This window comes from Centroberyx affinis, unplaced genomic scaffold (genome assembly GCF_046629955.1).
Source record: "Centroberyx affinis isolate AG114_WGS23_722 - 3 ecotype Tasmania unplaced genomic scaffold, CSIRO-AGI_Caff_v1 ptg005735l_1, whole genome shotgun sequence".
Classification (NCBI taxonomy): domain Eukaryota; kingdom Metazoa; phylum Chordata; class Actinopteri; order Beryciformes; family Berycidae; genus Centroberyx; species Centroberyx affinis.
The window spans coordinates 60,196-79,598 of record NW_027282898.1 but is presented as its reverse complement, the minus strand read 5'-3'; the positions used below and the strand labels follow the sequence as shown (position 1 = coordinate 79,598).

Here is a 19,403-nt window from a genome sequence, read left to right as displayed (position 1 = left end):
TATCGTTGTCTGTCTTCTTGTTTGGCAATTGTGCAAATACCTTTTTCTATACCTTTTTATGGATTCTACTTTTGGGGTTTGATTCCTTCCAAAATCCAAACTGTATCACTCTTTCTTTACCATTCTTTTTTGTTTGCTCAGCACCGTGTGCGTTGACGGCCGACCGCCCCTCGCGTTTTCACCAGGTTTACAAACAGCCTCTGACCCCGTCGATCGGAAGGGCCACTGGATGGCTGTTCCTGGACGTGAATGATTGACACCGTCCTGACTTTCAAGAGAAAAAAAACATATGGAACAGAGTCAACACCTCATATCATACGCAGGAAACCCGAACACCCACAAGTCAGATAAAGGACTGTCCTTCTAAAAGAGATATTTCAGTGTCAGGCAGGGCTGTTATGCTACGATTCAAATATAGAGTTACATTTTGCAGATCATAAATTAATCAAAATAAAAAACGACAGTTATTTGTGGTGAAGGAGGAATCGTTTTATTGCTCTACTTAGTGGTATGATGATACATATTATCTTTGAGTCACAACCGATAACTTATAACTATGATGAGTACAATATCTTAATATGTTTATAATAGGTTTCAGCAATCATTCAACACAGGCAGCACAGGAATGCATCTAAAGCATGGTCAAAGTTCAACACAAATAAGTTATTTTTTAAAACAGTGGCTAAATATATGTAGCTCTTCCTTAGTTTCTCAACAAAGCAAAACAGAACCCCGTCACAATCTCACATCAGTGCATTTCAAATTCACTCTTACTTATATTCTCGGAACAGCTGAGCCTCATCCACCTCAAGCTGTACCTGCACACTCGCACACATTCGCCACCGCACAATCGTTTGCTGTAAACATTTCTTTCAGAATGTATGACAACCGACTGGCACCTCTTGGTATTGTCTAAAGCCATACTCGCGTTACGAAAAGCTGTTCGGATTTCGTCTCCAAACCTTAAAATGGCGTCCTTTCCACCTGCCGTTAACGTGCGTTTCGAATCTGAACGTGGGTCAAGATATGATTTAGCTGGGTTACATTTAAACCTGACGTTAAAGCTGCAATATGCAACTTTTTCCACATCAATACAACAATAAATACATAGGATTTATCATACATGATCATGTCTGTCTGTGACCCTGTGTGTTCATGCCTAAATCCCCTTGTTTGTGTGTGTATTGGGACAGCAGCGCTACAGTATGAACGCTCTACAGTGAAGCAAGTAATGAAATTTTGAACACAATCAATCGTTCATAATGGCTGGGCAAATAAGGCCCAGGTTGAAAAATAACCGGAATTATCCTTTAATTGCGAAGGGGACCCCCTGGAATACAATACAATAAATGTGAGTATTTAACCAGTGGCGTTCATTAATTCAGCCAAATCTCATAGTATTAGATAACTTGAAAAAGGGGAAACTGAATCAATAGCAGCGCAACGTCTTGTGACTAATGCAAACCTCAACAGAACCTGAGAGTTCGACAAATAGACCCATTATAAAACTACTGGCAAAAGAAACTAAAATTCTACCGAGAGACTCCAGCGCTTGGAAGAGCCAGTAGCTGGGGGTCGGCCTGTCCCGGTGAAAGGGGGGAGAAGCGAGCTCTTAGCTTGAGCTGAGGAGCGCGCGGGATCCCAGCACCCAAATCCACTCCGGAATGCACCTCATCAGTCCGTACTGTAAAGGAGGTAAAGACCGAAGAACAGAGACAGAGAGAGAACGAGATGGTCAAAGAAATGAAATACTAGGCATTTTACGACTTAAGATACGTTTGATTTTCTCGTTTTTGACTCTTGATTCTCGGACAGGAACTTTTCCCTGTGATTCCGGTATTCCTTTGTATTACACGGAATGGTATTTCTCAGTAACTTTAGTACACAGGGTGTCTGAAAAGTCTGGAATCGTAGCAAAATCGCTCCAACTTCCAGACATTTGCAGATGGCCCCCCTCCTCCCTAACAAAAAGGAGCGATTTTCCTACGATTGCGGACTTTTCGGACACCGAACCGAACGCCTGTAGATACACGGCTGTTACGCATTACTTGGACATTAGTAGTTGTACCAACCTGCAGTGTGTGAGGCCAGTAGCCGGTGGTCCTATGAGAAATGCCCAGGGTGGAGACGGCATGGCGAGCGTACACCTCCGGCTTCGGTACCAGCCAGCCGTCCACCGATGATGATGATCGTTCACTTGAGGCTACCTGGGTACATGTGTACACATACTGTCAAGCAACTGACTGTGATTTACGCTCAGGGTATGGGTTCTTTCGGTTTGTGTGACATAGACCTATGCGTAGCGGTGGAAACACAGAAGTGGGAAAGATTCAAGTAAACGCACAACTGCTAAATAATGGTGTAAATACAGGTCTTTTCCAGTCACTGTGTGATCGTTTGGCTTCAGAACACTTGGATTATGCTGCACGAGCTGTATGGAGTAATTTTATGGTCATTTTTTTTGCTCTTTTTGGAATCTAAAAAACTGGTCCCCATTGACTTCAGTTGTTTTGGAGAAGGCTGCTACATAGTTGTGCTGGCAGCCTCCCTGTGTTTTATATGGACAAACTTCACCTGTGTTTCAACTGGCATGAGGGGGAGGAGATGATGACAGAATTTTGATTTTTGGATGAACCATTTCTTTAAAGGTTCCACAATCCAAACTAGAAGGGCACTCGGAGAGTGCAGACCTCCGCCAAGGTTCGTGCTATTATTGCTTGTTCGTGAGTCGGATCCGGATCCGCTCCAAAATTTAATGGGTTCCTGCTTGGCCCATGCTACACCCTTCCACGAAGTTTCATGAAAATCGGGCCAGTAGTTTTTCCGTAATCCTGCTAACAGACAAACAAACAGACAAACAAACGGCACCAAAAACATAACCTCCTTGGCGGAGGTAATAAAAACACTGAAGAGACGGCAAAAAAAACTGATTGACCATCTACTCCACATTGCTCTACATTTTAATCAGCTGCATCTGTATGTATTATATAAGATCTCAGTACTGCTATATTGCTGCCCTATACTCGTAAATAGTGATAGCAGGTAGCTTACCTGGAAAGGAATCAGACTTTGGACGAAGATCCCCTTGCAGCCGTACTCGAGGTGAAGAGCTCTCGAGAAATGATCCAGGTAACCCTGGAGGACAGGAAAGGAAAGGGCAAAGACGTTATGATGTAAAAGATACAGTTGCAACAGTGTGAGTGTTTGTGATTATGTTTGTGTGTACTGGACAGAAGAAGTGGAAGAGAGAGAAAAACTTGAACCAGTATTATAAGCTGAAATGTTCTGAAATGCTGGATTGGATTGTATCTGGAAAAGCTCTTCAGTCATGTTCGATGATGTATGTGTGTTTGACAATAAGCGAGGCAGTTTTAAAGAGTTTTATTGAATCTATTTTGTGCCGTAAAGCAATTTCCCACCAAATCCAAATGCTATTTAATGCTGCCTTGCTTATCGGAGAAGGTACATACGTGGTAGACCATACCTTAAGATCATTTAGGAATCCTTAGTGTCTACTGGTTAATGCGGCATACAAACGATCCACCAAATGGCACTTTTTTTATTTCAATAAAATTTCAATGTTTAGAATCGGTTCACATTTCACGCTACTGCCCTCTATGGTGTACTTGTGGGATTGTGGGAATAACAAGCAGTCCAGTTATAAAAGTTGAAATTCTATCGAAATAAAGTGCTGCTTGGTGTCTTCTAATGCAGTGATTCTCAACCTTTTTCATATCAAGGACTCCTAATTTAGTCCATATTAGGGCCACGGACCGCCATTTGATGAGATGTTGTCTCTCGGACCCAAATCTGAGAATATTTGTATTGTCAGATATGATTTTGTCCAGAATTCCATGACTATCTGTATTGTAGGTAGAGAGATTACAGAGAAACTACGATCAAAACAGTCATTCTTCTACATTCTCTAATTGTGTTAACTTCTTGTAAATGAAATAATGGTGAAGTTTAACAATTCATCAATTTGCTGGGGACCCCCTGGAACCCCCTCAAGGACCCCTGGTGGTCCTACGTTGAGAACCACTATTCTAATGATTCATAAAAGGTCTTAAGTCATGTTCAGTCAGGTACGCATAATTGCTGATACATTTTTGGCATGACGTTCCCTCCATACATGAGAGACCGGCACATATCGGGGCTGTGGGTGTGCATTTAAGCCCCAAGAAACTCTGTTAAATTCTGAATTCTGAATATGAAATTCTATTAGTGCGTCGTCTCACAGCGGAGGCGGTGAGCGCCACTCTCCCGGGCAAGGGTCGGCAGCAGGCGCCCGACGATATGTTGACCACGGCCCCCCTGCTGCGCTCCACCATCACCGGCAGCACCAGCCTGGTCATCAGGGTGGCGGCCGCGACGTTCTTGTTCACCATGTCCAGCAGGGCTTGCTCGGACATTTCGATCAGGCTCTGGGGGAAAGCCGAGGACTCGTCCACGCAGTTCACCAGGAAGCCCACGTCCTTCCCCCTCAGGGCGTCCCGGACGGGCTTGCCGGCCGCCTGGCCCAGGGTGACGTCGGCGACCACCACCACGGTTTCCACCCCGTAGCTCTGAGAGAGGGAGGCGGCGGTGTCTCGGACGGTGACGTGGTCCTGGCTGACGAAGAGGATGCTGATGCCCTGCCTGGCGAGCTCCTCCGCGTAGGCTTTAGCTAAAGCCTCGGACGCACCTGACAGGGGAAAGAGGATCACGGTTCGTGAGGCGAAGTCGGGTCAGGAAGCATTAACTGCTGCATGGCAACATCGGCATGGCCTCAAATGGGTAGATTTAGGTTTGTAATTAGGTCAGTCTATTTCTGCATTCACGTCATATGGGAAATACAGGAGACACAGGAGACACAATACTGTTCACCTCAGCTTTCAGATGGTAAATACTACTAGAAAATACTGTTCACTCAGCTTTCAGATGGTAAATACTACTAGAAAATACTGTTCACTCAGCTTTCAGATGGTAAATACTACTAGAAAATACTGTTCACCTCAGCTTTCAAATGGTAAATACTACTAGAAAATACTGTTCACCTCAGCTTTCAGATGTAAATACTACTAGAAAATACTGTTCACTCAGCTTTCAGATGGTAAATACTACTAGAAAATACTGTTCACTCAGCTTTCAGATGGTAAATACTACTAGAAAATACTGTTCACTCAGCTTTCAGATGGTAAATACTACTAGAAAATACTGTTCACTCAGCTTTCAGATGTAAATACTCCTAGAGAATACTTTTCATTCAGCTTTCAGATGGTAAATACTACTAGAAAATACTGTTCACCTCAGCTTTCAGATGTAAATACTACTAGAAAATACTGTTCACTCAGCTTTCAGATGGTAAATACTACTAGAAAATACTGTTCACTCAGCTTTCAGATGGTAAATACTACTAGAAAATACTGTTCACCTAAGCTTTCAGATGTAAATACTACTAGAAAATACTGTTCACTCAGCTTTCAGATGGTAAATACTACTAGAAAATACTGTTCACTCAGCTTTCAGATGGTAAATACTACTAGAAAATACTGTTCACCTAAGCTTTCAGATGTAAATACTACTAGAAAATACTGTTCACTCAGCTTTCAGATGGTAAATACTACTAGAAAATACTGTTCACCTCAGCTTTCAGATGGTAAATACTACTAGAAAATACTGTTCACCTCAGCTTTCAAATGGTAAATACTACTAGAAAATACTGTTCACTCAGCTTTCAGATGGTAAATACTACTAGAAAATACTGTTCACTCAGCTTTCAAATGGTAAATACTACTAGAAAATACTGTTCACCTCAGCTTTCAAATGGTAAATACTACTAGAAAATACCGTTCACCTAAGCTTTCAGATGTAAATACTACTATAAATGATTAGTTATTTTGTCATCACTACTCTTAAAATGCCATGGCAGGACACCACTGCTTGCTGTATCATTACTAAGTGAATGTGTGTTAAGTGTGAAAAAGCAGGAGGAATGCTTTCAACTGTCAAATTATACTTGTGATTATTCCAGTGAATACCAGAATAAAGACAAGCAGAAAGAAGATGTGATACTCTAAGAAAGTATATGTTAGATCTGAATCTTTCCCTTCTGTCACATTAATTATGACAATTATGACATTATGCATTTAGTGGCATTCAGGGATGTAATGGAGGGTAAACCCACCTGAACTCAGGCTAACATAAACATTTATGGCGTAAATACATAGTATACATTATCATAAGTTATATCAAACTCATGCAATTTATATGAGGGGAAAACACAAATGAGTGCTTTTCTGGAAGTATTGATTTTGTTCATATTAGTGCTGTGTTTGCCATATGATGATTACCAACAACAGGTTACCAATGTTTTGGTGTAGCAGTATTTCTGGCTGGTGGCAACAGAATAAATACAGGCACAAGAAGATGTACTATCCTAAGGTCTAGGTCAGTGATTCTCAACCTTTTCCATATCAAGGACCCCTAGTTTAGTCCACATTAGGGCTACAGACCCCCATTTAATGAGATTTTGTCTCTTGGACCTAAATCTGAGAATATGTTATTTTGTTAGATATGATTTTGTCCAGAATTCCATGACTATCTGTATTGTAGATAGAGAGATAACAGTGAAACTATGATCAAAATAGTCATTCTTCTACATTCTCTAACTTAGTGTAAATGAAATGCTTAAGTTTAACAAGTCATCGGTTTGCTGGGGACCCCCTGGAACCTCCCTCAAGGACCCCTGGTGGTCCCCGGACCCCACGTTGAGAACCACTGGTCTAGGTTATATTTGAATTATAAAAACACGTTCCCTTCTATTCATTACAACTATGGCACGACGCATTTTTAGTGTTTCTGTTGTTGCAAAACCTGCTGCGGTCCTTACCATACACGACAGCCCATTCACCAAAGCGCTGGGCCAGCTTCTTGCCTTGGATCATTCTAGGGAAGAAATGCACCTTGACTAAGATGTAGCAGTCTCTCAGTAGGACGACCGCTTTGCTGGCCGTGTACAGGGCGCCGACCAGGGCCAGGGTTTCAACGTAGGAACTGCATGACCGAGCAATTTCTCTGTACAAAAACTGAAAGCTGTCAACAGCCGCCATAGCCGACAATGACTGGTCGGGTTGTTGCTTAGCTGATGTGACAAGTTAGCTACTGTAGCTTGCGCTCTAAAAAGCCGAACCGGTCAATTAACCGCGTAATTTCAAACCGTAACATTAGCTAGCAACTAAGACATACACATGAAACATTTTGTTGTTTCTACATAGCGACTTTTCCCCCAGTACATAAGCAAATATCCGATAAACCTGACGTTTCTGCAGGTGGACAATCCCGGAGAGACGACCAAAACATGGAGAGTCACGTGACAATGTTGCCAGAAGTTTACATGGGCGGGATGCTGCGTTCAAGGACCCATGGGGAAAACCGTCGGAACGCGTATTACGGCAAAGCAACAACTTGGAAATGTTCGCGCGTTCACGCCAACTCGTTTGAAGCCGTCATTTTCCCCGTGACACGAATTTTCTGTAAACGCTGGCTGCTTCTGATCAGCCTTTTTTGCACACACATGCACTTAGTAAGTGATACATTTAAATTAATGTTTTACAGCAAATCAAGCCTGGGAAATGTCTTACTTCTGAGCTCAGCAACCATAGATAAGCCTTATCACGCATTCAAGTGCTTTTGGTCGGGAAATCATAACAATATGGACACCAGAAAAAGTAGCTTTTTTGTGGCTGTGGCTGTTTTTATTAGAGAAATCAAGCAGTAGAGCAGTACCAAGTTGTGCAGAATGGAGAGGATAAAATGCGTATCAGCCATGCTCTCCACTCCCTAAACGTCACACCTCGGCAACCACTGTCACAGATATTCCCCAGTCATATCTCCTACTTTGTTGGGTCTTTCATGTGCAGTTCAAGTGATATTTCCGAGAGTACATGAACGCACATTGCTCTTGTTTGACCGTCCCACAATGCACCGCAGTTAACGCTGGATGCAGGTTTCCATAGAGACGGGGCTGTCACAGTAGCAAGTCCGGGCAAAATGGTACCTGGCTGAAAAGCGGTTATTCAGCACAAAAACAAAGGTTTGGAGTTATAATGTACCGCGTATGATATCTTGTTTAGTTGTTTTTGCAGAAGTGTGTTGTTTAGTTTTCCAATATGGCCGCAAATGTTGTCATTTTGCGTGTATGTTACAATGCCGCATTAGCTAGCGTTAGCCAAATTAACGAACACAAGCACACCTGCTGCCGTAGAAGTTATGTGTCAAACTCTTGTTAGCTCGTGCCTTGGTTGACATTAGACGTAATTAAAGTCATATGCTAGCTAGCTGCACCAAGCTAACTAGGCAGGGATAACTGAATTTTCTGTCACCCCCCAACCCACACACATTTGCCCTACATTTGCAGGCAGTGAAGCCCAAAAAAGCTAACGTTAACTATTCCTGTTCTCTCCCTTTTTGCAGAAATGTCTGAGTTGTCAGCTGAGGACGAGGTGGAGCTGCAGTCCCTGCTCAGGCAGCTGCTGAAGAGCATCAAGGACAGGATCTCCGGTGCTCCATCCGTGGAATGTGCCGAAGAGATCCTGCTTCACCTGGAGGAGACTGACAAGAACTTCCACAAGTAACCCAACACAACACAACCCAACACAACACAAAACAGGCCGACAGACACACAGAGGTTCCGCAGTAACTTGAAACCAGCTTGGTGACTTGTGTGCATTTGTACACTTCTGTAAAGGAGGCGAATCAGCAGGTTACTAGTATTGTGCAAGTCTTGATATAGTCTTAAATCAGTCCAGTAATTAGGTTGTACACAGTTTGTCACAGTATGAGTACTGTAAGTAGTCTGCTGATATTGTTAAGCTTGGATGAAACCAAGACTATGGTTCAGTGGTGGAAGAAGTACTGAGATCTTTTACTTAAGTAAAAGTAGCAATACCACAATGTAAAGATACTCCATTACAAGTAAAAGTCCTGCATTCAAAATCTTACTTAAGTAAAAGTACATACGTATTGGCAGCAAAATGTACTTAGAGTATCAAAGTAAACGTACTCATTATGCAAACTGTCCCCATTTAGAGAGTTATATTTTTCATAAATTATTGGAATATTAATACTGATTTATTGACATACATGTACAGTACTGTGCAAAAGTCTTAGGCACCCAAGAGTTTTCATATAAATTGTGTCTTAGATATTTGTTCATTTTTTTCTGCATTAGTGTCTCAGTAGACTGCTCTTTCTAGTACATTTTTTGATATTTAGAAACTTTTCATTTAATTATTTTAGAAAGCATCTTCGCTTTACTTTTTTTTCTTTTACATGTGCCTAAGACTTTTGCACAGTACTGTACATGTAAGCAGCATTTTAAAGTTGTCAATGTGAAGCTAATCTTAACAATTTAGCTATACTTTTGGGTAGTCTAATCTATAACAGTGCTATTTTATAGTTATTTTATAAAGATGATCAAATGTTTTAAATATAAAATGTTGATCTGAAAAGTAACTATAGCTGTGAAATAAATGTAATGGAGTAAAAAGTACAATATTTCCCTCTAAAATGGAGTATAAATACAAAGTAGCATAAAATGGAAATACTCAAGTAAAGTACAAGTACCTCAAAATTGTACTTAAGTACAGTACTTGAGTAAATGTACTTAGTTACTCTCCACCACTGCTATGGTTATATCAACCATAATAACCAAATATCAACCAGATTGATATTTAATATTTCTACATTTGACCATTTTCATGCCAGAAAATGTTCAAAAGTTATTCAGTATTTCCCCCAGAATTGTATTCTTGGCAGTGTGGAACAGCCTCTGAAGCAGCATTTAGACCATGGGAACACTGAAACTCCCAGGATGATAGTGATAATAATATCCATGCATACTCAGGTGAAATCTGATCAAAATGTTGCATTAGAATAAATTCAGGATAAGGGCTTCTCATAGGCAACGAGTGTAGTATTGACCAACTCTAAAAGCGAAACTGCATCATATCCATCAGAGCATAGGTGGATAACACTGACTGGCTGATACCTAATTTTTTTTTTTTTTTTTTTTAAATAAAAGGCCAATATCCGCCCAAAATATCAGTCTGACCCTACTAACTGCCATGCCTCTCCTTCCATTACCAGTTATGAGTTTGTCAAGTACCTGCGTCAGTATGTGGAGAGCTCTTTGGGAGCGGTGGTGGAGGAGGAGACCGAGAACTTGGCCAGAGGGGACGCGCAGCACGGCATCGGCTCAGGTCACGACACCCTGATCCACGCCGTCACCCGAAGGACCAGGGAGTCAGCTGAGTGAGTACAGACCTCGGGACACGATAGAGTCGGAGACGAGAACAACCCGTCATCCACGAAAAACGGAATAGACAGGTCTAGCCTCTCTAGCCTCAAAGAAGTAATTCAATCAGGAGAGACTAGGATGAATGCTCAAATGAAAAACTTTATACATGACATGAAACATGATGGAAACTTTGGCGTAAGCTCCATAGAGGAGTTAGTTAGGAATTCACCCGGGATGAATGTAGGGATGAATCAGGACGTCCCCCTGAGGAGTTCCTCTGGAGCCCTGACATTGGTGGGGATGGGGTGGAGGAGGGACGAAGGTAAGCACAGCGACTGGAATGACAGCAGCACACAGCATAGATCTGTGAGTAGCACAATAGCATAGTAGGTGAGTATAGGTGAAAAAGAGAGGGAAGTGACGACTAACTCTGATTGGCTCTCTGGAAAAAAGAGGGAGTGTGTTCGCCAACTCTGATTGGGAAGTATGAATAGCATAGTAGGTGACGTGTGTAACAACGCATTATGTAATAACACCGTAACATCATTGTTTATTTTATGCATTCTAGCATGAATCATACTGACTCAAAATTAATTTAAAAAAGAAACTATTAGTTCAGTAGATTAGTATCTTTCATTGGTCAAAACTACATTAAGTGTCACTGTATTCCTTAGCTTAATAGAAACTGTACTTGAGGGTTCATAGAATTGAAGTAATGAAGTGAAAAACAACCACAGCATAAAGCCCAACAACACACTGACCTGCAGTGGATTTCTAATATACAAACAGTTCAGTTTTAACTTGCAAAAACTACTTATCAAGTAGCCATGATAGAAAGAACCATAGATGGTTATTACATAATGCACTGTATTATAACATTTTCATCATAAAATAGTACAACTCCCGCATTTTGTAATAACCACCGCAATATGTAATAATTTATTACAAAATGCAGGGAAATTTATTACATATTGCATTGAGACTGTGTATTACAAAATGCAGCAGATTATTACAAAATGCGGGTGTTATTACATAATAAAGTGAACATCTATTACATTTTGTCGAGTTATTACATAATGCGTTGTTACAGACGTGTTTATACTCCTGTCACTTAGACGTTTGGCTCTCTGAAAAAGAGAGGGAAGTGACGACTAACTCTGATTGGTTCTCTGGAAAAAAAGAGGGAAAGTGTTCGCCAACTCTGATTGGGTAAAGAGAAAGCATGAATGAATGAATGAATGATAAGTAGTCTTCCTGATTGAAATTGCGTAATACTTCACTAACCTGCTTGTTTTCAAACCAAACAATGTTGCCATGTTAGTAGCTTATGCCCCTAAATGTAAATGATGCCACTTAGTATCCCTTGAGTTTCACAATATTGATAGTTATGGGCATTTTCAATTATTTTCATAGATCCAGATCCTAAACCTTTTCCATGTGCTCCTTATGCTGAGTTCCAGGGGTGTCGAAACGTCGGCAATTCCGACTTCCTAGTAGGAAAAATGCAATGGAATGGCCTTTCAAGTCAGAATTCCAAGTAGGAAACTCGGCAAGATTTCTTAACCCAGAGGTTATATTATTATATTGCCATATGTAATAACATAATCTCTTGGGTGTCAGTGTTTTTCCTCTTGGTTTTACTTAATTGGACCAGCTGGGAATTTCCGATTCCTGACATTGAATGGAACGCAGCATTAATATTTCACTTTAGTAGCACACGTCATGCGCTCTTTGGTAAAACGAATCACCACAGAGCCTCGGTGTCGGCTGGGTTCTGAATCATACACTCGTACACTCTCAGATAGCGCTCTCTCAAATCCATTTCTCTCACTCACGGTACACTCAGTGCACTTTCTCTCTCTCTCCGCGACAGATACGAGCAGATGATGCAGGCCCTGAAGAACACCATGATCGTGGTGGTGGAGTCTTTAATCGACAAGTTCGAGGAGGACCAGCTGCGGAAGGAGGAGCTGCACCGCGAGAAGCAGCGCGGCCAGTCCAACAGCCAGTACCCCGACAACTGCTCCGACAGCGACTCCTCCTTCAACCAGGTGAGTGACGGACACGCACTGACGGAAACAACAGCATGTGCAAGTCCTTAAAAAGTCTGAAAAAGTGTTGAATTATCTCAATTTCAGGCCTAAAAATGATTGAAATGTCTTAAATACAGTTGTAGAGGTCTTCATTTTTCACGGGTTTATCTTAATCTTTATCTCTAACTTTTATGTTGATGGAAATATGGATTTAGATCATGGCGTTGACATATTCTGTACATCCAGTGATGTCTAGTTGAGGCAAACGCCATGAATTGTGTAGTTTCACCAAAAGATGTGAATGGGACCGGCCAGTACTGTTGGTTTTATTTTCTTATGTTGGATTACATTACTGCACTTCCAGTTGGTCACAGTAAGAGCCACATGCATGTCAACTCTTAGGCCAACACAGAACAGAGTTAATACAATATGACAAACACGTGGATATCATCTCTCAAAACGATGAATTTGCTGTTGCCCTTTTTCTTCTAGTGCCCATTTATAGTTTCAAACGCTGCAGACTTCTGGGATAGGCCTTTGATTAACCGCAACTCTTTGTGTAGCTTAAGTATTCATAATAGCTGAAATGAAGTGCAAATGTTGTATCTCAGCTTCAATCTCTGGACTAGCATTTGGCTTGGCTGCTGTTCTTTGGACAGCCTGTTCTTTTCCATGCACTGGTGTTGATTTATGGCGGATTGTAGGGCAAAGCGTGGCCCTAAGCGACCTCTGACTTGATTGGCACGTTGCTATCACGCAGTGAAAGCTCATTATAAATGCACGTCACGCTCAAAAACTCTTCTACTCAGGAGCACTTGTGTTTTATCTTATTTAATGTTGTCTCCCTAGTTGTTTTCCAACATTTCCAACAGCTGGGCCTATTGCATCTCCATGTTCTTTTCCAGAGCTATGCATTCATCAAGCAAGAGCAGCTGCAAGCCTTGGCTGAAAAGCTTGACTCCAGCAGACCCAAAGAGGTAGAAACGGTCACTTATTCACAGATATGACGACATTGCTTTATTGTCTTCTTGCATAGTTAATGCACTGTGGATGCATGCGTAGTGCTGTGCAGGGTAGGTGATGTTTCTGTGGCCTGCAGGTGCGTTGGGAGGCGCTGCAGGCCCTGTGCTGCGCCCCTCCGTCTGACGTGCTGAGCTGCGAGAGCTGGAGCAGCCTGCGCAGGAACCTCTGTGTGGCCCTGGCCGAGCCCGACCCCGACCTCGGCGTGAGTCCCCGAGCAGCTTCATCCACCGGCTGCGGTAGCTGGATGCTTACAACAGCTCTGTGGATTCTGACCTGTGGCCCGCAAGTTCACATTGTTGTTATTTATGTTGTAAAAATGACTTGGGTCATTTTTTACTGACAATTTCAGCCATAGAAACAATTTACCAAAACCAAAATAAACTAGAAGGGCACTCAGAGAGCGCAGACCTCCGCCAAGGTTCATGCTATTATTGCTTGTTCGTGAGTCAGACCCGGATCCGCTCCAAAATTTAATGGGTTCTTCTTGGCCCATGCTACAACCTTCCACGAAGTTTCATGAAAATCTAACAGACAAACAAACAGACAAACAAACAAACAAACGGCACCGAAAACATAACCTCCTTGGCGGAGGTAATAAAAAATCCCCCACACAATCCTGCCAATCACCCACTTGTTTGGGGAGAAAACAAGAGCCAGTAAGTAATAAATATGTCACTTTGTTTTTGTCCTGCAATTGTAATGCTCCCCTGTGGCCAATACAGTGATTCTCAACCTTTTTCATATCAAGGACCCCTACTTTAGTACCATTAGGTCCACGGACCCCCATTTGATGAGATTTTGTCTCTCAGACCCAAATCTGAGAATATAATCTTTATTGTTTGATATGATTTTGTTCAGAATTCCATGACTATCTGTATTGTAGGTAGAGAGATAACAGTGAAACTATAATCAAAACAGTCATTCTTCTACATTCTCTAATGTGTTAACTTCTTGTAAATTAAATAATGGTTTAACAATTCATCAATTTGCTGGGGACACCCTGGAACCGCCTCAAGGACCCCTGGTGGTCCCCGGACCCCACATTGAGAACCACTGGACTAGAGACTAGAAAAACACACAGATGACAACTGATGTTCAAGTTTAAAGGATATGTTGGGCGATTTTTGGACCTATATACAGTACACTTTGTCTCTTACATGCCTGTAGTACTTGGACCCGCAGACAGTATTGGCTTGTGAGTCACCTCTCGTTGCTAGGCCTCTTGCTGCTAACAATGGGTCCAAGTACTATAAATAGATTTGTGCTCAGAGGAGAAAAGCGAATACAATCATGAAACAAACACAGACAAAAGAAAATAGAGTTGAAGAATTACTAACAAGGGGAGGAAAGTACGAACATATTTGCAGTTATTCAATGAACCAAAATTCAGGTAACAATAAGGTAATTCAGCTAATAATTCTGAAAGACAACAAACAAAGACCTAGGGAACTTGTCTTCACTGTTGTCTGACTCATCACCTGATTTTAAATGAGTAAACTGTATGTGTGGGTGTGTGTTTACTGCTAACTCTCATGCTTTTGCCGTCTCCCTCACCCCCCCTCAGGATAAGGTTCTTCGGTTCTTTGCCAAAACCTTCTCCTCCTCACCACTGAATGTGACACGAGAGATCTACACCAGTCTGGGTAGGCCAGTCTGATGCGCTCGGTTGCATTACTGAGGCTGCGTTGCCATGTATTTGCATTTATGAAATTGCAAAGCAAAGGCATTTTTCATTGTTAAAAATGTTGTTTTATTTCTGATATTAGCATTACAATGCAGGGCCCCCACTGGTCATGGAATTTCTGGAATATCCATGGAACCTTGAGAGGTGTTTTCCAGACAGGGAAAGTCAGGGAATTTGATTAATCTTCTGGGGAAGTCAGGGAATATCAAGAAATTTTACAAATGGGTCACTTTACAGGAATGTAGCAGAGTGTATGTAGAGTGGAAACCAACATTAACAAACCATGAAGGAAGAACATTTTAAGGACATGGAAGTGCTCAGATATGGAAAGTCATGAAAAAGTCATGGAATTTTACATCAGAGCCACAGTGGGAACCCTGCCATTGTCATTTCTGCAAATTAATTCTTAGTACACTTTTCATGAAATAATCTTAAATTGGTTTAGAATACTTGTCCATGTATTATGTATAATAGTATATATTTTCCATTTTGTCTTTTGACATGCAGCTAAAAGTGTGGAGTCTAGCTTCCTGTCTCACAAGCTGAGCTTTCCATCTGGCTCAGCTGGCATCGATATCAACAGACCTGACATCAGTCGTCTTCTCAAACAGGTACAGCATCCTATACCTGTAGAGTGTGTAATAATACAAAAGGTACTCCATTATGCCCAACATTATGCTGCTGTTGGAGCATGCAGTTCCTTATTTATGCGGTTGTTTGTATCGGTGTTACCATTGTCTTGTGAGAAATACTATCATGGGACATATAACCATCTGAATACAGTGTACAGCTTCTCCTGTTCTTTATTTTCCCACATCAATTAAAAAATCATCTTAACTGGTCTTCATTAGATTTTAGAGACAAATAGGATATGAAAATAGTAGTGTATATGCAGTATGCAAATAAATTAAGATATATGCAATATATACAAATGAGAAAATATTTTTAAAAAACAGAATATTTTGTGATAATATTCTTTGTTTCTTTTGTTTTATATTTTGCTCTCTGTCTCTCTATCTTTCTCCAGATGCGATTGATGAATGACTTTCAAAAGGAGGTGACGACCTTTTGGATCCGCCACCCAGAGAAGTGAGTTGTTGTCCCCCACACGACTTTTGGATTTTCCCCCAAATTTCTTTTCATTTATTTATTGATTATCACAAGGGGTAACTGCATTGTTTGTACAATCAACCAATGTGTGGGGCCACAAAAGCCAAAAGAAAACACTAGCAGACATTGCAAGTGGCCATTACAAAATTGATATTCATTGTTCCATGAGCGACTACAAACGTTGACCTTTTTCACATTTGTATGCAGGGTTCCCACTGGTCATGTTTCATTCATTCATTTCTGGAATATCGTGATATTTTGTATTCCAGACAGGGAAAGCGAGGGAATGTGATAAATTCTCTGGGGAAGTCGGGGAATATGAGGGAATTTTACAAATGGGCCGCTTTACAGAAATATACCAGAATTTATTTTGTTGTATTGCATTAGATGGTTTTCAGCCCAACTGGAGTGGAAACTAGAATGCTCACCTCCCTGTAGAAAAAGAACACTAACAAACCAGGAAGGATGAGCATTTCTTAGGTAACGGAAAGTCATGGCTCAAGCTTAGCATATTGACTCTGGTCTCCGTCTTCCTCCCCTCCTCTAGGTATATGGAGGAAGTTATAGAGAGCACCTTCTCCCTCTTGTCCTTACACCCAGAACACGGCTTAACCTCACCAGGGACTGAGAAAGCCCTGGAACCCATTCACCTGCTGGCCTTACTGGATATTAAAGCTACCTGGTTTAAAAAGTGGATGGTGTGTATTGTTGCTAAACAGGGGTTTGTGTTTTGTGTTGAGTTTGTTGTGTATAGTACAGTAGTGTGTTCTGGGGAAGATATTGCATAATGTTATTACTTTGCTTATCTCTTTCTCTCTTGTTCACACGTTATCTCTCTCACACATTGCATCACATACCCTGTTTTGTCTTTTCCTTGATCTCCCCACCCCTCCCCCTCTCAGCATGGTTACTACAGTAGGACCGTGGTTTTCAGACTCCTGGAGAGAAAATACAAGTCTCTGGTGAGTGATTCAATCAATGCTCAGTAACTCTCTCACCCACTTCTTTGTAGAACTTCGGATTATAGGGTGTCTGAAAAGTCTGGCGTCGTAGGGAAACAACGAGCACCATAACTGTGTGAAATTCGAACCCATGCCTCCAATTTGAGACCACTCACAAGAAAAACTAAACTGTCGCTACCTCACCTTACACCCAAGGTGCGCAAACTAAAGAAAAGTAGAAAGGAAGAACAAATTCAGCTACTCTTGGAGGCCGATGGATGAACTAGAAAAAGGTAGAAAGGAACAAATTTAGCTATCCTTGGACTCCGATGGATGGACTAGAAAAAAGTAGAAAGGAACAAATTTAGCTATCCTTGGACTCCGATGGATGGACTAGAAAAAAGTAGAAAAGGACAAACTTAGCCACTGTTGGACTCCGATGGATAAACTAGAAAAAGGTAGAAAGGAACAAATTTAGCTATCCTTGGACTCCGATGGATGGACTAGAAAAAAGTAGAAAAGGACAAACTTAGTCACTGTTGGACTCCGATGGATAAACTAGAAAAAGGTAGAAAGGAACAAATTTAGCTATCCTTGGACTCCAATGGATGGACTAGAAAAAAGTAGAAAAGGACAAACTTAGCCACTGTTGGACTCCGATGGATGGACTAGAAAAAAGTAGAAAAGGACAAACTTAGTCACTGTTGGACTCCGATGGATAAACTAGAAAAAGGTAGAAGGGAACAAATTCAGCTACTCTTGGACTCTTGGACTGAATTTATTCTTTCTTTCTACCTTTTCCTTGTTCACCCATCGGCTTCCAATGTGTCCTTTCTACCAATTTATATTTCTTGCACCTTGGCGACAGTGTTGTTTTTCCTTTGAATTTGACCTCCAACAGTAGCTGAATTTATACTTCCTTTCTGCCCTAGACCACTCAGACATCCTAACCACTAGTGCAGGGAAAACAAGTATATGGTGTTACTTATCCCTGTGATACCAGACTTTTCAGACTTCCTGTATTGTTTTTTGGTGCACTGAACCCCTAACTCTTACTTGGCAAGATGGTAAAAAATTAAGCCACTGTAGGTTATATTAGGCTATACAGGACAGACAACTAGCTTTCTACTGTTTTGTTTTTACTGGCTGGTGAAATCCAAAGTTGTAGCCTTGTTCACTAGTCTGCTCCCTTGTTTTGGCATCTGGCAAAAGTTTTTGGCATCTGGCATCGCGTAATGGTGACAGCATATGGCAATTTGGCAACAAAACACATGTCAGGAATGATGTAAAGTGCAAATTCCATAGATGATCCTATTTTTCTAGTTTTGTGTGTGTGTGTGTTTGAGAGAGAGAGAGAGAGAGAGAGAGAGAGAGAGAACTGATTGATGCTGTGTGTCATTGTGTGGCAATAACAATGGGCATCATATTATTATAAAAAGTTGGAAATGCCAATGAAACTATTTTGTTTGTGCCTTGCAAAGTAATTGTGTACTCCAGCAACTCTGAAACGCCTCAGGCAAGGCAGGACAGGCACTCATTAGAGTGAAGTTTCACCGCTGGGGTTAGATTTTCTTTTAATCTCTCTCTCTCTCTCTCTCTCTCTCTCTCTCTCTCTCTCTCTCTCTCTCTCTCTCTCTCTCTCTCTCTCTCTCTCTCTCTCTCTCTCTCTCTCTCTCTCTCTCTACCAAACTATAAAATAAGCTGTGTTTTCCATTTGATTTGTCAGTTGTTGTGCATATTATGTTTTTGTTTTGTTTGCACTTTAATACAATTTTGGACCCGGCTCTGCACTCTTTTGACTGTTTTATTTATTTATTTATTTTTTTAAAGTGCCCTGAACTGATGTCCCCCTTACATTACTTTTGTAGCAGTAAGATTACATTAGTTCTAGGGTGAGTTTTTCCCTATATCCTCATGCTAAAATCGACTGTAAATCCACATTTTAAAGCTGATATTTAAAAAAAATATCTTCACCTTCTTCACCCCTGATGAGTTTACATCCCTGACTACTAGTCCTACTCCTGTTCACCTGCCAAACAAAATCAAAGTCAGTGTCTGACAGAATAGACAAACTAAACTAGAGAGCTGCATCTTCGCAGCATTTGGCCGGCCACTGCTGTGAATTTCGCACCCCCCGCATTCGTGGGTATGTGTAATTCATACAGCCAAATCGCTCAGGTCAACTTCGGTGTCTTCGAAATCACCGGGGGCTGTAACGAGTTCCAAACCGAGATTAATGAGGAATTGATTCTGCAGTCCTAAACCTCTCTCTCTCAAACCCTATTCCCTGTACACTTCTGACTTCAGAGAGGATTATGGGGGAATCACCCGGG

The 19,403-nt window shown here is 41.4% G+C and overlaps 2 protein-coding genes across 3 annotated transcripts in view; one reads left to right on the top strand and one right to left on the bottom strand.

The window, feature by feature from the left end:
- Window positions 1-173: 173 nt before the first annotated feature.
- hsdl1 (hydroxysteroid dehydrogenase like 1) lies at window positions 174-7,302 on the bottom strand. 2 transcript variants are annotated; one of them, XR_011696961.1, is made up of 6 exons: window positions 6,872-7,302; window positions 4,239-4,684; window positions 3,052-3,135; window positions 2,073-2,207; window positions 1,537-1,684; window positions 174-268 (listed from the first exon to the last, which is right to left on the bottom strand). XR_011696961.1 is itself a non-coding variant. In XM_071547234.1 (5 exons), exons 1-5 carry the CDS (start codon window positions 7,089-7,091, stop codon window positions 1,613-1,615), a joined length of 957 nt encoding a protein of 318 aa, XP_071403335.1. In that variant the 5' UTR covers window positions 7,092-7,302; the 3' UTR covers window positions 485-1,612. The 2 variants fall into 2 exon arrangements, 1 of the variants encoding a protein (XP_071403335.1); XM_071547234.1 differs by lacking the exon at window positions 174-268 and having other exon boundaries at window positions 485-1,684.
- Window positions 7,303-8,029: 727 nt separating this feature from the next.
- Window positions 8,030-19,403, top strand: part of tbc1d32 (TBC1 domain family, member 32) — a gene marked incomplete at its 3' end in the record, with an annotated part of 71,566 nt that continues 60,192 nt past the window's right edge. Inside the window, exons 1-11 of the mRNA XM_071547230.1 lie at window positions 8,030-8,074; window positions 8,455-8,611; window positions 10,129-10,293; window positions 12,153-12,330; window positions 13,218-13,289; window positions 13,412-13,537; window positions 14,900-14,978; window positions 15,527-15,630; window positions 16,047-16,108; window positions 16,677-16,827; window positions 17,032-17,091. Of these exons, the coding sequence (XP_071403331.1) occupies window positions 8,457-8,611; window positions 10,129-10,293; window positions 12,153-12,330; window positions 13,218-13,289; window positions 13,412-13,537; window positions 14,900-14,978; window positions 15,527-15,630; window positions 16,047-16,108; window positions 16,677-16,827; window positions 17,032-17,091 (1,152 nt within the window). The remainder of the gene's footprint in view (window positions 8,075-8,454; window positions 8,612-10,128; window positions 10,294-12,152; window positions 12,331-13,217; window positions 13,290-13,411; window positions 13,538-14,899; window positions 14,979-15,526; window positions 15,631-16,046; window positions 16,109-16,676; window positions 16,828-17,031; window positions 17,092-19,403) is intronic.